Source organism: Dothidotthia symphoricarpi (assembly GCF_010015815.1).
Source record: "Dothidotthia symphoricarpi CBS 119687 unplaced genomic scaffold P153scaffold_13, whole genome shotgun sequence".
Taxonomy (NCBI): Eukaryota; Fungi; Ascomycota; class Dothideomycetes; order Pleosporales; family Dothidotthiaceae; genus Dothidotthia; species Dothidotthia symphoricarpi.
This window is the reverse complement of record NW_022985020.1, coordinates 761,923-784,812: the sequence shown is the minus strand read 5'-3', so window position 1 is coordinate 784,812 and position 22,890 is coordinate 761,923. Positions and strand designations below refer to the sequence as shown.

At 52.7% G+C, this 22,890-nt stretch overlaps 9 protein-coding genes across 9 annotated transcripts; 1 reads left to right on the top strand and 8 right to left on the bottom strand.

Annotated features, from left to right (window-relative positions):
* Positions 1–8: 8 nt before the first annotated feature.
* Positions 9–1,259, bottom strand: P153DRAFT_368022 (carbon-nitrogen hydrolase). Its single transcript, XM_033668414.1, has one exon. The coding sequence runs from the start codon at positions 1,172–1,174 to the stop codon at positions 281–283; it is 894 nt and encodes a 297-aa protein (XP_033522522.1). The 5' UTR covers positions 1,175–1,259; the 3' UTR covers positions 9–280.
* A 153-nt stretch (positions 1,260–1,412) lies between these two features.
* On the bottom strand, positions 1,413–2,480 carry P153DRAFT_293961 (NADP-dependent leukotriene B4 12-hydroxydehydrogenase; the record flags this gene model as incomplete). The annotated part of the gene is made up of 1 exon (XM_033663925.1): positions 1,413–2,480. The coding sequence occupies one exon, from the start codon at positions 2,478–2,480 to the stop codon at positions 1,413–1,415; it is 1,068 nt and encodes a 355-aa protein (XP_033522521.1).
* A 657-nt stretch (positions 2,481–3,137) lies between these two features.
* P153DRAFT_368020 (Maf-domain-containing protein) lies at positions 3,138–4,386 on the bottom strand. The gene is made up of 3 exons (XM_033668413.1): positions 4,015–4,386; positions 3,581–3,962; positions 3,138–3,529 (listed from the first exon to the last, which is right to left on the bottom strand). The coding sequence occupies exons 1-3, from the start codon at positions 4,222–4,224 to the stop codon at positions 3,318–3,320; spliced, it is 804 nt and encodes a 267-aa protein (XP_033522520.1). The 5' UTR covers positions 4,225–4,386; the 3' UTR covers positions 3,138–3,317.
* A 634-nt stretch (positions 4,387–5,020) lies between these two features.
* Positions 5,021–9,187, bottom strand: P153DRAFT_294223 (uncharacterized protein; the record flags this gene model as incomplete). The annotated part of the gene is made up of 2 exons (XM_033663942.1): positions 5,021–8,167; positions 8,219–9,187. 2 exons carry the CDS (start codon positions 9,185–9,187, stop codon positions 5,021–5,023), a joined length of 4,116 nt encoding a protein of 1,371 aa, XP_033522519.1.
* A 1,354-nt stretch (positions 9,188–10,541) lies between these two features.
* Positions 10,542–13,444, bottom strand: P153DRAFT_368017 (urease). The gene is made up of 6 exons (XM_033668412.1): positions 13,317–13,444; positions 13,180–13,266; positions 13,108–13,134; positions 12,671–13,054; positions 10,938–12,617; positions 10,542–10,884 (listed from the first exon to the last, which is right to left on the bottom strand). The coding sequence occupies exons 1-6, from the start codon at positions 13,335–13,337 to the stop codon at positions 10,564–10,566; spliced, it is 2,520 nt and encodes an 839-aa protein (XP_033522518.1). The 5' UTR covers positions 13,338–13,444; the 3' UTR covers positions 10,542–10,563.
* A 541-nt stretch (positions 13,445–13,985) lies between these two features.
* P153DRAFT_358248 (uncharacterized protein) lies at positions 13,986–14,765 on the bottom strand (the record flags this gene model as incomplete). Its single annotated transcript, XM_033666783.1, has 2 exons — positions 13,986–14,374; positions 14,423–14,765. The coding sequence occupies 2 exons, from the start codon at positions 14,763–14,765 to the stop codon at positions 13,986–13,988; spliced, it is 732 nt and encodes a 243-aa protein (XP_033522517.1).
* A 1,146-nt stretch (positions 14,766–15,911) lies between these two features.
* On the bottom strand, positions 15,912–17,670 carry P153DRAFT_397988 (uncharacterized protein). The gene is made up of 2 exons (XM_033671603.1): positions 17,132–17,670; positions 15,912–17,072 (listed from the first exon to the last, which is right to left on the bottom strand). The coding sequence occupies exons 1-2, from the start codon at positions 17,308–17,310 to the stop codon at positions 16,148–16,150; spliced, it is 1,104 nt and encodes a 367-aa protein (XP_033522516.1). The 5' UTR covers positions 17,311–17,670; the 3' UTR covers positions 15,912–16,147.
* A 1,257-nt stretch (positions 17,671–18,927) lies between these two features.
* P153DRAFT_424053 (uncharacterized protein) lies at positions 18,928–21,092 on the top strand. The gene is made up of 4 exons (XM_033672464.1): positions 18,928–19,009; positions 19,066–19,199; positions 19,496–19,972; positions 20,022–21,092. The coding sequence occupies exons 2-4, from the start codon at positions 19,110–19,112 to the stop codon at positions 20,718–20,720; spliced, it is 1,266 nt and encodes a 421-aa protein (XP_033522515.1). The 5' UTR covers positions 18,928–19,009; positions 19,066–19,109; the 3' UTR covers positions 20,721–21,092.
* A 308-nt stretch (positions 21,093–21,400) lies between these two features.
* On the bottom strand, positions 21,401–22,773 carry P153DRAFT_294300 (uncharacterized protein; the record flags this gene model as incomplete). Its single annotated transcript, XM_033663946.1, has 2 exons — positions 21,401–22,173; positions 22,239–22,773. 2 exons carry the CDS (start codon positions 22,771–22,773, stop codon positions 21,401–21,403), a joined length of 1,308 nt encoding a protein of 435 aa, XP_033522514.1.
* Between the last annotated feature and the right edge of the window lie 117 nt (positions 22,774–22,890).

Sequence of the window (22,890 nt, the reverse complement as noted above, 5' to 3'; positions counted from 1 at the left end):
TTTCCTTTGCCTCAAGTAGCTCATCGTGCACGAACATCTAAAGTGTGCTGTGCGATGAGATGACTGACCATGGATGATTTACACGAGATATCCTGAGTGTTGAGAACGAACGGGACAGGCTTGTTGGTGTGGATTTCTGAATCCATCTCGTGGCTATTTCGCTGCGATGTGAGATATTGCGTCTTGCATTCATGAAGAAGAACACGGCGAATACACGACTGCTACTTCTATACTCTTTCATTGCGTCGTCACTACATCTGGACATACGCAAAAAAGCACGCTACTCCTTGAACCTCCCCCCCTCACTAACATCAGGATAAACATCAAACCGTCTCTGCGTATAAAGCGGAATCCCCTTACGCACCTCCTCAATCCTACCCGCCTTGAGCTCCTGCACCACGACCCCCTCATCCTCGCCCAACTGCTGCAGCACCTCCGCATTCGGATCAACAACCATACTGTGCCCCCACGCGTTGTAATCCGCCTTCATATCCCGCGCGGGACTGCACAGGCCGACATACACCTGGTTATCCGTTGCGCGCGCCCGCGCCAGCAGTTCCCAGTGCAGTGCGCCGGTGGTGAGGTTGAATGCGCCGGGGTAGACAAGCAGAAAGGCGCCTTTGCGCGCGGCGATGGTGGCGAGCTCGGGGAAGCGGATGTCGTAGCAGATGGCGATTGCGATGGTGCCGTACTCGGGTAGGTCGACGAGCGTGATCTTGTTCCCTGGGGAGAGCACCTCGGACTCCTTGAATTTGATTTTCCCGGGTATGTCGATGTCGAAGAGGTGCACTTTGCGGTGGGTGGCGAGCAGGGCCCCGCTCGGCGCGAACGTCAGACTCGTGTTGAACAGCGTTTTTGCGTCCGAGGCGTCGCGCTCCGGGATGCTGCCGCCGACGAGGTAGACGCCTGCTTCCTTTGCAAGCTGCGAGAGGGTGTGGAAGGTGGGGGATTGGGCCTCGGACGGCGGCGAGGGGAGGAGCGTCTCGGCGTAGCTGTCGAAGTACTTTGTGCCGTAGGGCGAGTTGAAGCATTCTGGGAGGACGACGAGGTTTGCGCCTGCGCGCGCGGCTTCGAGGACTTTTGTGCGCGCGTTGGCGAGGTTGTGCGTTTTCGAGGAGCCCGAGGCGAGCTGGACGAGGGCGAGTTTGAGCGATTTCTTGAGGAGGGACGCCATTGTGAGGGGGTTGTGTGGGTGTTGTTGTTGGAGGAGGGAGAGTGTTTATCTGCGTGTTGGAGGGGAGTGGGGAGCTCGAGGTGGGATATGGCCGATGCTAACGCCGACGTCGGCAGGACATGCTCAATCACTAAACCCACATCCCCGGCAAACCTCACTCACGTCATTCAGGGTAACAAATACGTTAACATGATTCATTCACAACTCGTGCAGTTTACTAAACCACACATGGTATCATCTACGAGTCCTTCTCCAAATCCGCAATCTGCAGCACCGCCTTGCCAAAGTTGTGCCCCTTGAGCATCCCCAAGAAGCCATCCACAGCATTATCAATCCCCTCTGTTACGCTAACCTTGGCCTTGAATGACCCGTCTGCCAGCCACTTCTGCAGCTTCTCCTGGTGCTCCTTGCCGTGCTTGGGGCCCATGTTCTCGTCGCCGACAATGAAGCCGCGGATGGTAAGGCGCTTGGTGACGAACTGCATGGTGCCGTACAGCGGGACCTGCTCCTCAGGCTTGAGGTTGTACTGCGAGATCATGCCGCACGCGATGACGCGACCGAAGCTGTTCATGGCGTTGATGGCCGCTTGCAGCTGCTCGCCGCCCACGTTCTCGTAGTAGATGTCGATTCCGTTGGGGGCGAGGCGCGCCAGTGCGTCGGCTGGCTTCTCCGTCTTGTAGTTGAATCCGGCGTCGAAGCCAAGCTCCTTCTGGATGTACTCGAGCTTCTTGTCGTCGCCGACGCTGCCAATGACCTTCAGGCCCTCGTGCTTGGCCAATTGGCCCACGAGCTGTCCGACAGCACCACTGGCGGCCGAGATGAAGATGGTCTCGCCCTTCTTCGGCTGGCCAATCTCGTAAAACGACGACCACGCCGTCAGACCGGGCATGCCCAGTGCACCGAGGAAGTACTTGGGGTCGAGGTTGTGCGGGTTCTCGAGTTTCTCAACCTGCTTAGCCGCGGCCTGGTCGAAGAGGGAGTACTCCTCGATGGGTGTTACGCCGGCCGAGATGAGCACATCTCCCTTCTGGAACTTGCTGTTGTTTGACTTGACCACCTTGAAGATGGAACGGTTGGTGATGGGCTTCCCCAGCTCAAAGGGAGGCGAGTATGATTTGCTCTCTGGGTTTCGCATGCGTCCGCGCTGGTATGGGTCGAACGAGGCATAGAAGTTCTTGACAATCAGTCCGCCCTCGGGGATCTGCTGCTCGAGGTCGAACTCGCGAGCCTCGACGGCAAGGTGCTCTCCCTCGACTGGCCAGCCCTCGGGGACCTTCTTGAAGATGACGCCCTTGTTCTGAACCATGATGGATGTGTGTGTGTATGCTTTGTTGGTAGTAGGGGTAGTGTGGATGGAAGGTAGGAGTATAAGAGGTGTTTTTGTTTCTGTAGTTTGAATTGGCAGACTACGACATGGGACCGGCAGCTACGTATATATATACTCACCACCCTCTGCAGATTACAAATATGAAAAACCTCCGCCGAACCAAACTTGCGATTGCATCATACGGTGTGAGCTTTTTGCGGCCATTATGCGGCCAAACAACGGCGGGCGACGGACACGAGCAGAAAAGGGAGCAGAACGGACCAGAGCTCTTAGTGCGACTCGCCTTTTCTCTGCCAGCGACGGTGCATGTTGCGGAGGTGTGCTCAAAGCAGCGACTTCCACGAGCTGTCGAAACACGTAGAAGGGATGACGTTCCAGTCTGCCGGACGTCGCCAGGTTCAGGTCAAGTTCTCGCAAAGCCGAGCCGAGGGAAGTGGGGCAAGGTGGGGTCGAGGGACAGCTCAGAAAGGAACATTGTTGACAAAGCAGCTTGCTTGACTCAAAACACTCAACACCCATCGTAGCTACAGGCGGTGTGTGAGCTCGCCAGGCGTGGTAGGAGAGGTATGTACGTGTACTTCTACAACCACAACAGTGCCACCAGCATGAATTGCAGTAGACTTCAACAAGCTCCCAGAGAGTACATGTTATTCTAATCGCAAAGTCTAAAACACTATCATATATCAGTCTATTATTCCAAGACCATCCAAAGCTTTGCGCTCACCTCATGCCACCGCTTCGACAAATGAAGTACATCCTGCCCATCCCTCATGTTTCACGCGTCTCACATCAAGACGGCCTTGGCGGTGTCGTGTCCTACTCCTCATCGCTCACATCCAACTCCTCCTCCGGCTCCATCACCTTCTCAATCAACCTGAGCGTATGTCTCAACGGCAACCCAACAACATTATCATAACTCCCCTCAATCTTCTCGATAAGAATCGACCCAGCGGTTTGTATCCCATACCCACCCGCCTTATCATTCCCATCCCTCGTCCGTACGTATGCGAGAATAAGCCCATCAGTGACTACCCATCATTAGCGCCTCCCCAATGCCCCACACACAGTGCGCAACATACCAGTAGGATCAAACTTGACCGTTGTCTCCTCAACATGCGTCTCCATCCTGTACCCAGGATCTATCGCGCTTTCCAGCGGCTTCATGACCGCCACCGCAGTCATAACCTTGTGCTCTCCCTGATCCCTCAACAGTTTCAGCATAGCAATGTGGTCCGCCTCGCCGCGCGGCTTCTCCAGTATCCTCCCATCGTGGCTGACAATGATCGTGTCGGCGGCGATGATAAGCGCCGGTTCTCCGCGCTCCGTGTTGTCGATCTCGCGACGGTACACGTCCGATGCTTTCGCGGACGCGGTTTCGAGCACGTAGTTTAGCGCGCCCATGTCATGAGAGAGGTCTTCGGCGAACTTCGAGGGACAGATGTCGATGTTTGTGAGGCCGATCTGGAGAGAAGTTAGCGATTGATTGGACGTGCAGAGGCGAAAGGGTACGCGCCTGTGCGAGGAGCTGTTTCCGCCGTGGCGAGGCGGATGCGAGCACTATTCTCTTCCGCCTCAGCTCGTTCAGTGCTGGGAGGTTTAATGGCGGTGGCGGCCCTGGCGGTGGTCTCCTGCCTGTTGGCGTGCTTGATCCTGAGGACTTGTCTAGGAGAGGTACTTTTTGCGCATCGTCGTATGGCGGTGGGGGTTCAGTAGGTGCGCCCATGGTGGCGGAAAGACAGCAGTTGGAGATAAGGTGTAAATGGGTAGGTGGCGAGCCTTCCAGCAACAAAATGCGTCGAAAAGATTATGTAACGAGGGAATCTAATGGCTGACTCGGAACAATGCACTTAACAATTGAGGTAGATATTGGCCGTCAGGGTGTCCGATACATGCCTTGGCGAAAGGGGAAGGAAGGGCCCGAGCTCTACATGCGATTCGTCTTCCATTACCAGTACAAAGCTTCTTTCTTCACACTTGTGCAAGATGCGATGGAAAATCCTGCGTTTTACCTGGAGGCGTAAACATTGTGTGTACTTTGTTTACACCAGATTGAAATTGAACTGTGTGAAGGATATTGTAATGAGCATGATGACGTCATATCGACATGTCTCTCAGCCTCAACGGCATTACAAACCTCCTATTCGTGTTGATCAGGCAATAATTCTCCGTTCTCAGAATTACGAGACACTACCATGCAGCCTTATCCGCCATCAAATAAAGAAGAAAAAAGCCTAGCTGCTGACATTTTGCAGGCGGGGAAAAAGTCTCAAATACCAATCCGTGAAGATGTGTCTGCATCCATCTAACCCAATATGCAACCAAAAAGAGACTAGAGTGCCTCAACGCCGAACAGACGCCATGCCATGCAACGCAAAGAAAATGAAACAAAGGAAATCGCTAAAGGAAAGTAGTAGAAGTGCCAGTAGTTGGCATTACGGCTCGCAAAATACGACTGCGCGAAGGTTGAACAGGAACAGCAAGGTCGCCACATCGATAACAACTACTACCCCTCAACATTCTCACAACGCCTTCAAGGCATGCGCCACAAGGATTGGGACTAAGATTCCAGTGACCAGTATAACGTTAACAGCGATACCGGCGATGAGCGCAGCTCGGTGGGATTGCGGAGTGCAGTGGCCAAGATGACCTTTTGTGCACCACACCATGATCGAGTTTCCGTAAAACCGATGGAGGATGATGCAAGGAGGGAAGAGACAGAAAGCGGCGAATATAAACCACGACAACTGACGCCGGCGAGCCTCATCCTCAGGGTCACTCTTGCGTTCTGGACAGAGTAGATGTGGTGAGTGATGATGGGCGACAGCAGATTGAACCGTAGCATGAGTATCAACGCTAAAGCAAGGACGCAACGGCGTGTTGGTGTCGCTTGTTGACGGACGTTCAGTAGTCCTTGTAGCCAGGAAACGCGAGTGGTTGGAGTCTTGGCTAGAAAGTGTTGCCCTAGAATCGGGCGCAAGGAACATGTGTCGCAACTTCGTCTGTCCAGGGACGGCAGCACGGCTTGTTCGACGTGCACGCTGGAATTCGGTGGAGTTTCGCAAACTTTGTCGATGGCCCACTCCAGTAAGTGGAGAAGTTTCTTGAACCGACTGAGAGTTGTATGTATGGGGAGAAGTTGTTGTTCGTGATGGGGTTTGCTCATGGTCCGGTTCAGGGGCTGGCAGAGAAGTGCGAATCCGGGTAACGCTGCCCGTAGCTGGAAATGGAGATGCGTAGAAGCCATGATAATCGGAACGAACGCTTGAACGTCCAACACTTGAACTTAGCCTCGCACCAGGACTACTTGTATCTGCAATACTGCTACCTGTTTCATGCATACCGGTTCCTTTTGGAGTGCCTGTAAGATTGCCTTTTGGACCGACGACCGAGAACTTCTCGAACGAGTTCTCGCGGTCGTGCTTGGTGTTTCCATATCTGCTGTCTGGAGAGCTAGACATAAGTGCTTGATCGTGCAAATACGGGTTCATGAGGTGTTGTGACCGGCGCGATGCGTTGAGCTCGTCTTGTATGATTATGTCGTCATTGGGACCTGAAGCAAGCAACTCTTGAGTTTCCTTATCACTGAACGCATACGGATCCACCCATGGGGTAAATGCATACGGCTCTTCGACGGCACCTTTGCCCACTGTATTCGCAGATCGGGTGAGGGAACGAAACGCGGGTACTGTCGAGGATCCTGGAGGACTAGAACCCATCGGAGAAGTTGGAGCTTCAGGCGCAGTTCGGACTGCACTACGAGCCATTAGACTTGGTGGCGACGAACTGAATGGATGGGCATGCTCTGCTCGGAGAGGGCTTGGATGGCTGTAATGCGATGGTCCTCGCGAGTGACTTTGCTTAGCCCAAGATGGCGGAGAGCCATCTGAGTTTAAACTCAGGCTGTTGCGGGAACCCTCGCTACTACTGTAGTCCGCAATACTATCCAAAGATGTCCGTCCTCGCTGACTGGTCCCAGCAATGGTCTCCCAATCCGCTCTTTCTTCGGCGACGCTATTGCTAAACCCAGCACCCAATCCGGATTCTCGCTTGTCTCCAGGATGGTCGTTGCTATGTTTTCTATGTAACAGTAAATTGCCTGAGGTGCGCCTAGTCCACATCAACGGTATACCCTGCTCGTTCTGCTTGCGATCAGTGACCGCGTTCTGGAAGATTTGCTCGGCTTGATCAAGCGCTGCTTGTGGAGTCTGAGGGCTGGCTTCACCGTCCGCTTGAGAATATGACGACGACGGTTCAAGCGCTCTGGCCTCTGCCTGGGAATATGACGAAGATGGCTGAAGACCTTGGCGTGATACTTGTGGGACCTCCACATCTGATTGTGAAATTTGCAGCAAGTTGCGAGTATCCCCATACGATTTGAAGGATCCGTTCGAGAACATTTCAGAGAATTCTGGACGTGGAAGGACATAAGTCGGTGCATGGTGCTCTGGTGTTGGAGGAACCGGTGCTTGTGGGGGTAATCCCGGCTCTTGAGTGACCGTAGGCCTCGTTGCAGGCACAACGTGTACAGAACTGACAGTGCCATCTGAGTATTGATCTTGGACGTTGTGGCTCAGACCAAATTCATAATGGTTAACACCAGAGACAGACCTTATCGGCTGAGGTTGGTAGTCGGATGACACATCCTCGAACGCACCGGACCCCGACTTATCTGGGCCATATGCGTCTACAAAACGTTCTTTTGTAGACAAGGAATTGCTCGTTATGTCGCCTGGATCATACCGGTCGATAAATTTGCTGATAGTATCCGTCTTATCATCCGCCTGGACAACCGACCGATGAAACATCTCCTGCGCCAAAGGCCGAGATACACGACGACTGGTCCGCCGAGGGCTACTGTAACCGTATAGGCTATCACGATTGTATTCGTCTGCAAAACTGTTCGCGTCCGCACCACTGTAGTGTATGTAAGGATTGCTTTGTTGGTTGCTGTAAGAACTTTGCTGGTAGTTTGATCTTCGTCGGTCATCTCCAGTGTAGACGGACGAGCTTGCATAAATAGACGTCTCGTAATATGGTTTCGAATACAGATCTCCATCAGAGATAGAGGCACGCTGATCATCCATCCGCCCCATCTGAGTCGAAGGATTATCCGGAACCATTGACATCAGAGGCTCGGAATCGTAATACTGCGGTGAAAACCGTCGAGGGAATTCGATCTCGCCATCCTCGTCTGGAAGTACTCCCAAGTCTTGAAGAGATTCCGGACTAGTAGGACTAATTGGTGATGTCGGGCCTATGGGAAAATACGAGGCCTGCGGCGTGGTAACGTAGGTGTGGTTGAAGGCCCGATGGAAGTCGCCATCCACAGACGTTGATGCTATATCCACCCTCGGTTCAAAGTCTTGCAGTTCCTCCCCATTCTGCTTGTCAGAACTCCTACCCAGTTTCTTGGTGAGGGAACGTGTAAGTTGCTTGAGAGAGAATCGAGATTCATTTGGAACCTTCTTGACAGCCAACGCAGAAGGAGCAAAGTTTGACTCTGGGCTGTAGAGCGGAGAATATGACGACGAACCTGGGCTAACTGCCACAGGAACCGGAGGAAGTGGAAGGTCGAGGTTGGACGCGCCCAAGGAATCCTCGGTGCACTTTCTGATACTCGCATGTGCGGAATTGAGATCACGGTACAAAGCTCGTCTAGGTGCCATCTGTTCGCTAGTTAGTCAAAGTTCGGTTCAAATGATCGGAGATGTTACAACCTCTGGAGATAATGCAAGCGACTCGTCGGGCGATTGCACAAGCAGGAATTCGCTTGATTCAAAGTCTCTTGACGGAGTGACGATGTCGTGAAGCAGCAGTGATTCGCGGGGGTTGACAAGGTCGAAAGACGCACCGCGATAGTGAATCACGGCGGGGGTTGCGGGTGGTGTTGCTGGCGCAGTTGACGCGAAACTGAGTGCGTTCAGTCGTGTGGGTCCATTCTCCTCGGGCGGAGGAGAAAAAGAAGGGTCCTGCAAGTGTGGTGGGTGTGGAAATTTTGACAGTGAGAACGTCGAAGGCGTAGGTGTGGTGAGCGCGTCGCTAGAGTATGTATTCTCCTTTGAAAAGCTTGAAGTTGCCGGTAGCACCGAGCGTCGCGGTTGCGTCGTACACACAATTGCGAGAGGGGGAGGGTAAAGGTTAGAACCGCCCTTGGCTTCGAGCGGTCTCGGGAGCCTCTTCCTAGAACCAAAGTTATGTACTCTAAGTGGCAGGTTGGTGTTTAGTGTGCTTGGTATTCCGTAGCTCTGCGCACTCGGTTCAGCAGATTGTGACCGAAAAGCTTGGTCGAGCAGCACCTGCCGAGACGGTGCTGGGTGTGAGAACAGCTGCTGCGCCGATTGAGACGCCTGCAAGGGCCGTGAAGATGAAGGAGGCCCTGAACGTCTTGAATGTGTAACGGAAGGAGCGCGCTCAATTTCGTTCAAAGCGGGCGCGGCAGCCTTTCTCCGAAGAGTCTTTCCCGCTGGTGTCCCTGTCCGCGACTCGGGTGTGTTTTGCTGCTTGCGATATTCGTGCAAGGAGAGGGTATGGAGAGAAGCTCGAAGAGACACCGACGAGTGGACGGAATGGTGTGGGGAGTGGATTGGCGTGATGGGATCTGGCGAATACATTTGCGGTGAAGGCGAGTCGTTCCCCCGTGGTGAAGGCAAGTGGGGGAAATAAGCCGCCATATCTGTTCGATCCATAGCTCCAGTCTCTTTCACCGCTTGGAAGTAGTGTTGATTCGTCCTCCAAGGCCCTAATGCTCCCGTCTTGTTGATTATGCGACGGGCTTTGCCAGTCACAGACGTTTGCTGCTGTCAATCAGGTATCGCATGAGGTTGAGTGAGTGCTTCCAGCGCGTGCATTACATTATTCTCGCCATGGGTTCTGATGGGAAGACGTATGATTCAGGAACTGATGAACGTCTCTAGTGGCGTCTAAGCTGTGGTCGTATACCACACGGTGAGAACCGACCAGTAGCGATCTAGACGCAAACCTGTTTTGCTGGCATAGAACAGTATCCGAGATTAGTTCCCGAGGACGTCTTGTTTGGTTGAGCTGAGTTGCGACTGCTGTAGTCTAGGAACGAGCGGAGTATATGTGAGGCCGAGCAACTTGTAAAGACTTGTAGACGTAGAAGCAGGATTCGGCAGAGCGAAAGGAACGTGAAGATGTTACAATTAGAAGTGATAGAAGAGACAAAGATGCTACGACACCTAGCTCGCTGGAACTGGAAAGGAAGTGACGCTGCACGACGGCGGAAACGCGCCAGAGGAGGAAGGCACAGTGTGCTCGCTGGGTACACAGGAGATGAGCGTGACAACGGAGAACAACAGAAATACATTCTTAGAAGACGGCTACGCCCTGGCTCACGGGCTGGCCCCATCTCAGCAGCCCATACAATTCCATCGTCTTCACATTTGCTTCCACGGCTTATTACAGCTGCTAGGTTGCTGTGTTCGAGAAAAGAGCGATGCAGCTTCGTGTGTGGGTGTCGTTTTAAGGTGCCCCTGCTTAGCCCCGTTCGTGTTCGGCCAATCAGACATCACAAGCTGCCATAACGCTGACGGCTCCCTAACACAAGAGTGCACCGCGCTGAGGCGACTGAAAAGCCTCCGCCACTCATCAGACTCGCTAATATCCATCATCTCGTTTCGTTCCTGTCAACAGAGGCGGCGAAAGATGTGCGGATCCAATCGGCCATCACCGACCTATTGCCACTACTTTCATGACTGGGATTACGTGATAGTAGAGATGAAGTCTTACTCCAGCTGTCGTTGCTAGGGGAGCAAGAGCAGAGCCCAGCTCCGATGCTCCCTAGTTAAAATAGAAAACGAAAAAGAGCCATATCTTACAGCATACTGGTTCTTGCACACGATTGTCATGATCTGCGTTTGTGGATGGATGGATGAATGCATCGCGCGTCTTGAAACAGACGAGCTGATTTAGCGGGCCACGCCTCCAGACCTGCCTACTAAGTTCTCGAACGATGGGTCATTGCTTTAAGTCGAGGCCTTGACAGGTTAGACGTGACTGCTGAGACTAATAAATGCATTCCGCTGACAGGTACTACGATAATTCAATAGACAAAGTACCCTTGCGTCAGCGGTAAGTTTTCTGCCGGCTCTGCTGTGCACACCATCCCATCCGCTTCCACTGTATACCTCTCTGGATCGACCTTCATCTTCGGTCGCGTATCGTTAAACTTCATATCCCTTTTGCCGATCTTTCTGCAATTCTTGACAGCCTCAACCCTCTTCCGCAGACCATAGGACTTGACGACACCTGAAGAGACGGATGCTTGAGAGACAAATGTGATACTGGTTTGGGGCACGAGAGTGGCGAACATGGGTCGCATTATGATGGGTTCGACAGTGGGGATCGAAGCATTGGGGTCGCCCTGAGAGTGTTAGAATGCGTGTGCAACGTGTGTCAGGATGACGGGAAACGAACCATCTGAGCGTATGAGCACATTCCGCTCTTGATCACCAATTTTGGCTTGACACCAAAGTTCGCGGGTGTCCAAAGAACGAGATCTGCGAGTTTTCCAACTTCGACACTTCCAATGATATGGCTCATACCCTGGGCGATAGCGGGGTTCACGGTGTACTTGCTGATGTATCGCTTTACTCGGAAATTGTCTGCACCGGTGCCTTCGTCTTCCTTGAGTGTTCCGCGCTGGACCTTGTTTTTGTGTGCCGTGTTCCATGTTCGCAGAATCACTTCACCACATCTGCCCATGGCCTGAGAATCCGACGACATCATGGAGATAGCGCCGAGATCGTGTAGAACGTCTTCTGCTGCGATAGTCTCGGCGCGAATACGAGACTCGGCGAAAGCGACATCTTCGGGGATGTTTTTCGACAGATGGTGACACACCATCAGCATGTCAAGATGCTCATCCAGTGTGTTCCGGGTGTATGGTCTGGTCGGGTTTGTCGAAGAAGGAAGCACGTTGTCGTGCTCGACAACGCTGATGATATCTGGCGCATGGCCGCCGCCAGCTCCTTCAGTGTGGTACGTATGGATCGTCCTATTCTTGAACGCGCCGATGGTGGACTCGACAAAACCCGATTCGTTGAGAGTATCTGTGTGAATAAGCGTCTGGACGTCGTATTCGTCGCATACTGTCAGACAAGCGTCGATGGCTGCTGGAGTTGTTCCCCAATCTTCATGTAATTTCAGACCACAGACACCGGCCTCAACCTGTTCCCGGAGGGGAGGAAGTTCCGAGTCGTTTCCTTTACCAGTGATACCGTAGTTAAGAGGGAGCTGGTCAATGGCTTGGAGCATCTGTCTGATATGCGTCTTCCCGGGCGTACACGTCGTCGCGTTTGTGCCAGTGCTTGGTCCCGTACCACCACCGAGCATTGTCGTAATACCAGAAGCAATCGCTTCCTCTGCTTGTTGGGGGCAGATGAAATGAATATGGGTGTCAAATCCACCTGCTGTGATAATACTATGCTCTCCAGCAATCACATCCGTGTTCGATCCAACAACCAAGTTTGGGTCGACTCCATCCATGACATCTGGGTTGCCGGCCTTTCCGATACCGACGATAACCCCATCCTTGATTCCAATATCAGCTTTGAAGACCCCCGTCCAATCAACGATCAACGCATTTGTGATGACAGTGTCCAAGGATTCTGAGTCTGATCTGCCTCCCGCTTGGCCCATACCGTCTCTCAGGGTCTTTCCACCTCCAAACGCACACTCATCGCCGTACTTTGTCATATCTTTCTCTACTTTCACCCAAAGATCTGTAGATCCTAGCCTAACCAAGTCGCCAGTGGTGGGACCGAACATTGAAACGTATGTTTGTCGTTCCATGGTGCAGAAGTCGATGTGTGCGGCGTCGCTGGTCGGTTCGGGCTCGTGCAAGAAACCTCCCTCCTTCAATCTTCCTAAGATGCCCTTCGCAAGTGACGCGTCTTCGATCGAGCCCGACGCGATTCGATTTCCGCCCTTGATTACTTGATTGCCGGCAATCTGCACCATTGTGACGGTCTTGGTGTCGCCAGGTTCGAAACGTACGGAGGTACCGGCGGGGATGTCGAGTCGATAGCCATGGGCACGGATACGGTCGAACTGGAGCTGCGGGTTTGTTTCGATGAAGTGGTAGTGCGATCCAACCTGTACAACAATGTTAAGCCGCGTATATAACGGTATGCATGTACTGAGCGTACCTGAATTGGTCTGTCGCCCATGCTCTTGACTTTGAGTTTAATCCGCTTGCGCCCTTCATTAAGCTTGATAGTTCCTGCCTCTCCCTGTACGACTACTATCGCGCCAGGCTGTTTCGAAGCCTCGTATACGCTCGTCTCGGGCAGCGGGAACATGTCGTTCGAAGGGACAGGCAAGAATGATCCATACAGAGCCTTCTCGAGGTCGCCATCGTCAGAAGCGATCGGGTGGTGGACGGTTACGAGGTATGTGCCTGTCGGAAAAGTGCCTTCGACCATCAACTCGCCAAGCGATGAGACCACCGAGGGCTGGACATGGCGACGACCGAGCATGGTCGTGCCAATGGCCATGAGGTCTGCGACTGTGTGGTTTCCATCACGTATGAGCTGTATGCGTTCAGCATGGTCGTAACGGAAGCGCGTTTGGCTGGGGCCGGTACTTCTTGCAAGTTATTCGCGATCAGAGCCTATGGCTGTCAATAGAGCACTTTGCGCGTGAGTGCTATGCTTACAGTTGCCTCGGGATGGTTCAGCTTCACGCCCCTCGCTAGACGACGTTGTGCGAGTAGGCCAAGCTGAGAGATGACGAGCTTGTCGAGCTGTCGCGACTGGTTAGCGTTGGAAAACAACCAAATGCGTCAACACATACCTCCTTGGGACACAACTGCATCTTGTATCGATGTCAAGGTGAGTATGAAACACTACAGCCAAGACAGAAGCAATTGAAGTCGACTTCAAGCTTCCTCACGAGTCAACTTCGCGGCCCAGCTTACTTCGGACGACTCCGCTTTCCAGCCATGTGGTGGTGCACACTGCGGGGTTCGCGATAAGAAACGCCCGATAAGCAATGTAAGCCGCACCAAATCGACTCTATTCAGGTGCTGAAATCTTAAACAGTCCGACTTGCACGTTTTACATCTATCAAGGGATCAACCCGGCCTGAGTCCATTCTCGAACTACCGAATTGGGCCTAGAGGAGATGTTAAAGTTGTGCCAGCGCTCAACAACAGAAAGAGAAGACAGCTTCAGATCATGACACGAACAAACGAAGTATTTTGTGGGCAACACGTCCCAAGTTGAGATTAAAACGCGATGTCTTCCACGACATTATCTCTATGAGGACCTTTCACGACGGAGATAACCCATAACTAGGCATTTGATCGTAAGGATCACTTAAGCTCTCGTTATATACTGTAGAGACTGTACACAGCGAACAACAAGTGTGACCGGTTTCCATCAGTAAAAACTACAATACAACTTGACGATTTCCACCTCGACATCTGAGTCAGTTCAGTAAACCCTTCACCAGGCTCAACGTTTACAAGAACGATCCGTAACCTCCGCAAATCAATACGACCGCAAGGCCAAACAAGGGTAGGAAAAGGCCAGGCAGTAAGTTTGCCGCCGCAGATTTGGCGTCTAGACGTTCAAGGCAGTACGTGACCGTGTAACTCGAGTTTCCGCCGCCACAGACATTAGGTGCTGAATACGAATAATCATTCGTGTCACAGATCTTTTGATTCTGGTTGAGACTGTTGAGGGTATCTGGAGTGTAGATGGCGTTGCCGACGACGACAGCACCAGCACAGTCGAGCAATTCTTCGAAGAAGTCGCCAATGAAGCCGAGGAACGTGCCTAGGACATCCGCTGCTAGACCCAGTATCCCAGGGGCTTTTCCCGCAACTCCGGCTATACTTTCTAAGAATTCTTGAGAGATGTTAGCTTTCGTTCAGCTAGTAAACTTGATCTGCTTACGACTAGTTGTCTCTACTGCGCTAGCCGCATCATCGTCCGGGTTGTTCATAATGCCAATTGCCACAGACAAGTTAGATACACTAGCCGGCAGGACCTGGATTTCTTGAGTGAGGTTGGTCCACTTGATCGTCTGGTTCTGTACAACTGCAGTGAGCGGCCAAGTCTTGTTGTTAGTACTAGAACCCGTAGTGGATGCGATGGCTAGGATCAAATAGTCCTCGCCCCGACCGCGAGTCTCTCCAACGCTTATCTCTTGGATGCTGAAACTGAACAGGCCGGCAAAAGCCAAGTTGGCCAAGAGTAGGAAACTAAGCAACTGCAGTTGTAGATGGACGACAGGCATGATGAGCAAAGGATTTCCTAGGAGCAGAAAGATATGAATACAAAGTTAGGGCAAATTGTTTGAAGTTTATTTTGCTTTAGACGAGTTGTTCTGTTGTGTCATGAAGGAAGATGAACTGAGAGGCACACTTGACTTAAGTATCAAGAGAAGCAAGCGACGAGAAAGGTTGTATGGGATTATTGCGAAGACCTTACCACCTCCGTTCTGCAGGATACACAACTTCATGTGTAATAGAGAAGCAAGATAGCCACCAACTCGAACCTGCTTCCACCGTTTCCACCGTTCAATTGAGATCTGCGCATAGTTTACCCAATAATATTACTGTTTAATCCACAGTCTACCATGCCTTGAACAAGGGCAATGATAAAACTCTCAGCCCAGTCCGCCACAGAGCATCCTCCATAACACAATGAGGGGATTCAAGATGTCGACCGTGCAAAGGTTCTCCATGCAAAGGTTCTCCATACGCGAAACCTTCCCCAGAATAAACGTGCAGCCCCTAGCGCGCAAAGGTTCTTACGCGTAACGGCTGTGGAACAACATCGGCATGGCTATAGTTTTGCGCACGCAAATAACAATCTACAAGGCGACAGGCTGGGACAACATATCATTGCCTTCGCCTGCCCTAGTTTATAACACTGCTCAACCCATTGACAAGTGTAGGGAGCTGTAGCGAAACAACTTCACCAACAGCAAAGTTACGCTCAGTTGCAATGCCCGCAGCGAAGATGCCCTCTTAATTTGCTGTACTGTTAGAATGAGGATTCTGCATCTTCCCCGCTCGAACTGTTCGCGTTGATCTCGATCAATCTTCAGCCTTACTGCACGGCGCTCAATTGTAACGCAAATCTCATTGTGACAGTGGCTGCATACTACTCAACCGACCACGTAAGGCAGACTTCGGCAAGTGCAAACATTTCAAGCGTCAGGTCGCTTGCCGTAAATCTAACCTGGTCAAGGATACAAGCAGTACAGGTGCCGGACGTTCAAATCTACAAGCTTGAGGCCTTACATTACCTATACCACGATTGAAAGATTTTACAGGTGGAGGAAGTGTAAAAGTTTATAACGAAGACTCTCCGCTGAAGTTATATCAGACCAAACGTATAAGGCATCAACAACTCTATACTCAAGTTAAGAGAATACATCCTTTCATACCGCAGCTGAGCACGAGTTGAAGCTAGCCGGGCATCTCACTTCCTCGAAGACTCGAGCCGAGCCTAACGAACCGCCCCCAAACGCCAAACCTGGCTTTGCTACCGGTGTAAACAATGAACAGTACTTCGCAGATGCTCTCGATCAAGTACTGCTACAAAAATCCTCCCTATGCCAAGAGACTACTCCCAAAAGTTGGGTTATACCAATCAATCTCGTCCATGTGTCTATGTGGATGCTTCCAGCACAATGGACTCAAGATCGTGCTGAGCCTCCGACTCCATCTCGACAGTCAGCCTATCGATCCGCCGCGCCTCACTCATAGCAAGCCTACAATACTGTGCCGCGAGATCCAACTTCCCACTACGCCAACACCACCGCCAACGACGCTGCGCCATATTCCACCAATGCTGTACATTCTGTTCGGAGATCTGATACCCATCCAGCGCACACGCCCAGATCCTCACCTGCGCATCCACACTCTGCTCCCTCTGCAGATGGCGCAACACCACGGTCATCGGACATCTCGGTCCCAGGACCTCGAGCGCAGCATTAGCCATGAACTCTGCGAATTTGCGAAACACCAGCTCGCGCTCCGCACCCCATAGGATGGAGCTGATACAATACGTTATCCGCGATACCGACACCTCAGTGCCTTGGAGATCTTCTACCGTCCTTTGAGCCGCTTGTCCGAACGAGATGCGTGCGGCTGCGAACGCGTTGTTGCGCCAGAGCGACATGCCTTTTGAGAGTGCGCTGAATATCGCATCTGGGGAAGTTTGCCACCCTGTCAACCATTCGCGGCGCTCTCGTTCTATCAGTGCTTGCATGGCGCGGAGGAACACGTCGAAGCCGGCGAACTGGCCTGGGAGTGCTAGAGAGCGTGGCATGGACGACATCTCGGTCGCAGCATGGCGATAACCGCTTACTACAATGTGCCGCCTCGTCAAGCTCCGCAGATGATGGCTATCCAGCGCTCCAGACTTGACACGAGACTTTGCATATCGAACGAGCTTGTCGTGCCGGACGGGGACATGATCACTTGTGAAGGTTTCATTTTGGAGGATCCTCGCCAGAGCCTTTTCCTTCTCGTCGGATTTGACCTGTTTCGAGAGCCCCCATGCTTTGAGCCGCTTCTTGTACATTTGCTCACTAGGTGGACGCTTAGACAACTGATATCACTCAGCCCATGTTAGAACGATAACACTTACGTGGCGTAGAAGTTGTGTTCTGTGCCGATCTTCTGCATGGCGTCTCCAAGCGTCATGTCCAGGTCTATGTAGTAGTATTGGAGGCTTGATTGTATCTTCGCCCATGTCATGGGAGCGTGAGACCGTCGTCTCCTTTGGGCGACTATGCTCGAAGGCGGAGACGTCTCCGGGTTATCCATGTCTCACTGACCAATAGTGGTTGGTTGTGGTGGTATTTTTATCTTGTTACAATCAACAATCAGCAAGGATTTGGGGTTCAACAAGTTGTGACTAGTTTGACGTTGACCAAGGGTTTCTTGAGCTTCGGTTCTGGTGTTCTTGAGATGCCGCGCCATGGCGCCCTCCTATTGGCTGAAATCCTAGGGCAACAATGGACAAAGGGAAAGCCCGTGATTGAGTGTAGAAGCTGGAACCGAGTTGCTGACAACTACACCCAAGTTCAGTGTACAACTTGCGTGCCTCAATCCCTAGCAGTGTATGCCAGGTAAAAACTCTTGTAAACTTTGTTCTTGTTTGTTCAGGTTCTACAAGGAAACGCAGCTTACTTCCTGTCCTTGCACCCTACTGAGAAAGAGGAAGTTACTTACAATTACCAGTGGTAGCACGTACAATACTACGTTGGTTCATCTATTGTAAAATCGCATACGGCGAGCGAGCATCTTTTGTTACTGTTATCTTTGGAAGCACGATGGTACTGTTTGTTCATACTTATGTACGGATTACTTGAGGGAATCAGGACCAAAAGACAAGAATATACAATGTGATACTTAAGATGAGGAAGTATATCGAGACTTGAAATGTCTATACCCCAAAATCGCGTTGCATAGGATGCTAGTAGTGGTTGAGATTGCAGTCCCCAAACGGGCTCGGCTTGTTGTTCCGTCAATGTTGGAGGCGTGATGTTGCAAGGTAAAGGAAAACGGAGTGTGTGAAAGCATCTTTTGCAGGTTGTGGTTGAGCATTGTTGCCATGTGCAGAAGCAGTTGTTCGAAAATAAATGAAACGGCATGAAAGTGGGCACATATCTGTTGATGAGGGGATATTTGGATGCGAGAAGTTGAATTGGAAAGTCGACGTGAAGAGACGCAAAACCTCCAAAGGCGCATGGAGGAGCCAACTTCGGCCGTTGTACCCGGTGCAAGTACGAACTACTTGTTGAACTTCGAAGACTATGCGAGACTGTCACTTTGGTAGTTTGACGGATACGTGAACGTGAAAACCGTTAATTATTATGGTAGAGTAGAGTATGCATCACAGTGCAGGTCCGCAGTAAAGGTTGAGAGGGCAGGGAGGCGCCCACGAAAGGCAGGGTGAACAGGGAAGCAGGGCAGTCGCGTCCCTGTTTTGGCGGTGACTTTCGGCGGGTCTCAGGCGGTCGGGTCGCTCTTCCCTTACGGGGCTCAGGCGGTCGATGCGTCAGCTCCAACATGCACAAAGTTTCTGCTAGCAAAGTATGCAATCTTGTGCACTGTGGGCAACAATAACGTTGCCTTTAGCAGGAAACTGTAGCTTCAGTTCCATGTGAATAAAGTAAGGATGCAAAAAGCATGCGCAGGACGCGCGTGGAATAATAGCTCATTGCAGCTTGGGAACACGAAAAGTAAACATGCGGCGCCTTGGGGCACTTTGCAGGCTCTGGGGGCGCTGTTCAGCGTGTCCCGTTGCGTAGTGGGGGCACTTTGGCGATGGGGCAGCCCAAAAGTGTGGCAGGCTCGCGGCTGGCTCGTGGGCTCGGCGGGCGTTTGGCTGTCACAAATAGCCGGTTGTCCCCCAGCCTGCTGCCCAAGCTTGCCTGTCGCGTCTCAACCACGCCCGCCCTCCCACAACCTCACCTCACCACACTCCCAAGGACAACGCGTCCTTGCTTTCATCTCTCAGGTAAGTGCTCACCACGTGAAGTCTAAATCTAGTGTTTGTAGTACTAATTCGAGTAGTTCATATCATTTCGTGTCTCGTTCACGACGCGCCTACACCTACAATGGTCAAACGCGCCACAAAGAAAGACGCCGAAGATGGCGGCGCAGAGCTGATGGTCTCGATCGATCAGTATGTCAAGACCAGAGATCAGGTTCGTTTGCTTTCTGTTCTTCTGCAATGCGCCTGCCTCAACGACCGGGCTCATGTCGCGCGCTCTCTACAACCAACATCACCATCATTACTCTTCCATCCTATATTTTCTTGATCGCCTCATCTGCGCGACTCCGGAATGGTGCATTGGCCGAAGCATGTCCTTGCGCTGAGCCAATGCCGAGCCGGGTCGCATGACGAGACGCGTCCATGCCGACGTGTAGTCGAAACACGAAGCGCGCACATACAAAAATATGGCCTCTCTTTTGCGATCGCGAAGCTGACTCGTACTGCTAGGTTATCGTTTCTCTGACGAACCTACAAGCCGGCCTTGCTCACGTCCAAAATGGACTGAACGACTTGTTGCGCTCGTACATGCAACACACTGCGTCAGTCATCGCCGGCGAAGACGTCGACATCGAGAAGCTTCAGCTCCCTGCCAGCGTCACTGCGAGCGCAAATGCCGCCATTGAGGCTGCGAGCACTGCTGCCACTGGCGTAGCGCAGGCCGTCACCGCCGCCACTGCCGTTGAAGGAACTGCAGAGCCAGGCGCGACAAAGAAGCGCAAGCGCGAGAAGAAGGAAAAGAAAGAAAAGGATCCCAATGCGCCTAAGCGACCACTGACGGCTGCGTTCTTGTACCACCAACACGCACGCGCCGTCGTTCGCGCCGATCTCGAGGCCTCGCTAGCTCCAGGCGCAAAGCTCGAGCCGAATGCCGTCAACCTCGAGGTGAACAAGCGATGGAACGAGATGAGTGATGAGGCCAAGGAGGTTAGTATTCGTCAAGACACTGGAGCAGCAGAAGCTAACGTCGATACAGGAGTGGAGAGATTCCTACCGCAAGTCCATGGAAGAATACAAGGAGAAGATGATCGAATATGAAGCCAATGGTGGCGCCGCGGGAGCCGCTGCCAGGGTTGCTCAGGTCCACGAGGACGAGGAGGCATCTGACGAAGACATGGTTGACATCGAAGCTGACGCCGAAGCCGAAGTCGAGGCCGACCACGAAGCTGGCGCCGCAGACTCTGATGCATCGTCAGACGAGGACGAGATCCCAGCGAAGGCGCCCACCCCTCCTCCCCCCGCGAAGACTCCCCGCGCCAACAAGCGCCAGAAGACGACAGCCCAGGCCCCTGCAGTTAACGGCAACTCAGTACCCACCCACGTCGCACCCACCGCATCCGTCGCGTCGCCTGTCCCCCTCCCTCGCCAGAACCAAGTCGTCATCCCTGTCTCCAGCGCCGCCGAAGTACCCGCCGCGACGCCCGTGAAAGAGAAGAAGGAACGCAAGAAGAAGGAGAAGTCTGCCATCCCCCAACCCATCGCCCCAGCCCCTGCTTCCTCCCAGCACGAGCCCAGCCCCGAGGAACCCAGCAAGAAGAAGCCCAAGAGTAGCCGCAGCACGCGCGCCACCGAGGCCGCAGAAGACGCCCAGGATAAGGAGAACGTCGCCGCGCCAGAGAAGAAGAAGGAGAAGCGCGATCGCTCGAAGAGGAAGAGTGAGGTCACTGCCGCGTAGACCTTGATCTGAGAATTCGACAGAGCCTGGATTGGTTCATTTGTTCATTAGTCTTGGTACACTGGCTTGCGGACGCAGTTGGATCGCCCTACTGAAAGCGAATCATCGGATCGAGACGCAGAGGTGGTTTGCCACGTGCGTTTGTATGTCTTACCGCGCTTCCTTCCCAACTATTTACGGGCGTTTTCGCAAATGTTTTGTTTTGTGCTATGCGGATTTGGGGGAGAAGAAAAAAGGTTCTCAGGAGAGGGGAAGCGTGTGTTTACCCCCTTGGATGAGCTTCGCACTTCCTACGCGCAGCTTCGGTGGAGTGGTTGGTCGTTTTCTTCTTCATATGTATCTTGCTGTACATTACAATTGATTGGTTATCTGCGATGGGTTGGCCCTTGAGGTGCGTGATGGGATGTGATGTGCTCATGTGGAGGTGATTTCGAATAGGTGTGCCTTGGTAGGTTGGCATGTAAGAAGGTGGATGTTTGGATAGAGTGTGAGATATGGACACTGGTCACTGACTGGGGCGTGGGATCAAGTAGTGTAGCCCTGTATGTTCGTAAGTCCTTAAAATGCCATTTCGCAATATCCAAACGCCACGCAATGCAATTCAAGCAATGGCAAGAGATGAGAAAAAATAGACATCCAGATTCTTCTCAACCCAACCCAAATAGTCCATCTAAACCAAGTCAAGTCTCAACCTCCTCCATAGCATCCTCAAACGCATCCTCATCCTCATCCACAACCACCTCCCTCTTCTTCCTAACCGCCTCCGCCTCACCCTCAAGCGCCGTCCCCACCGCGCCATCCCTTGCACTCTCCGCCCCACGAATCCCCTGCATCATCTTCATCCCGTAGTCAACCCGCTGCTGCATGACCTCCTCAAGATACTCGAGCGTCAAGCGCGCACACTCCTCCTTCGCCTTCTTCTTGCCGAAGACATTGCGCACCTCGCCAATCGGGCCCTTGTGTTGGCCGCTGTGGCGGAACACACAAACCACGTTGTGGAAATCTTTGTGCGCGGGGTTCGGCGAGGCCGTGTAGATCCACTCTGGGGTTGGCAGGGAGAGGTCTGCGGCGAGTTGTGCGACGCGCTGGGCGTAGGAGGTTTGGCCTGAGGTTGTTGTTGAGAGGGGGATGGGGCCGGAGGTTTTGTTGTCGTTGGCGGGAGAGGAGGAGGATGGGGTTTTGCTGGGTATGATTTGTGGGGTGGTGGATTGCGCTTTTTTCTTCTTGATGCCGCCGACGTCTGTGAAGGATTCGGGCCAGAGCCCTTGGGCTTTGAAGTGGTCGACGGCGTGGCGGGCGGCTTCTTGTCGAGCGGCTTTCTTAGTGCTGTGCGTCGATTCTAGGGAGCCGAACTCGTCCGCGTGGGAGCTGAGGCTTAGGAGGCAGGCGAAGCGGGTGCCGACTGCGTAGTCGGTGTATGTTGGTTGGGGGGCAGATCTTGCGCGCTGGAATTCTATGTCACATCTATCAGTCTACACATCTCCGTCGCAAATGGTCAGTATCATAGGAGAAACATACCCAAGAGCTGTCCAACATAGTTTGGGCCCTGCTCCACTTTCTGTCCCTCCCCCAGCTGCGACACCGACGCCGTCACACCCGCCTTCCCCTTCTTAGCCTTCTCCGGCTTCGTGACTTTGCCCTCGTTCTCCAACGCCAAGATAAGCTCCAACGCACTCTTACTGATGGCCTCCTTAGCCTCCGGCTTACTGTTGAACATCCCTTCCTCTTTCAACCCGTTCTGCAGCTCCGCGACGTCCATACCAGGGAAGCTGACCTCGACTGTCCAGCCTAAATCGCTGCGTCCGGCGAATGTGAAGATGGGCTGCGGGATGCCCAACTTCTGGAACTTATCATGCAGTGCAACCATATGGTCCGAGGATCTCGCACCGACAGCAACAGGCTGGAGGGGAGTGTTGTTCTCGCTAGTCTTGGGTTTCTTCGTCGGCGGCATTTGTTTATTTGTCTCGCGAGCGGCCAACCGAGCTACATGTTCAGCTTCATTCGCCCTCATGTAGTCCTCGATACTGAACACGTCGTTGAGCTGTCCTGACATGGCGGTGGGCTGATCAATTTCCATCATGGTGTCAGCCTTGTCCTTCACGTTCTCGTCGAATCTGCTAAGTAAGTTGACAGCCGGACTTGAAGAAGAAGAATGAGGGGGAGATTGAGA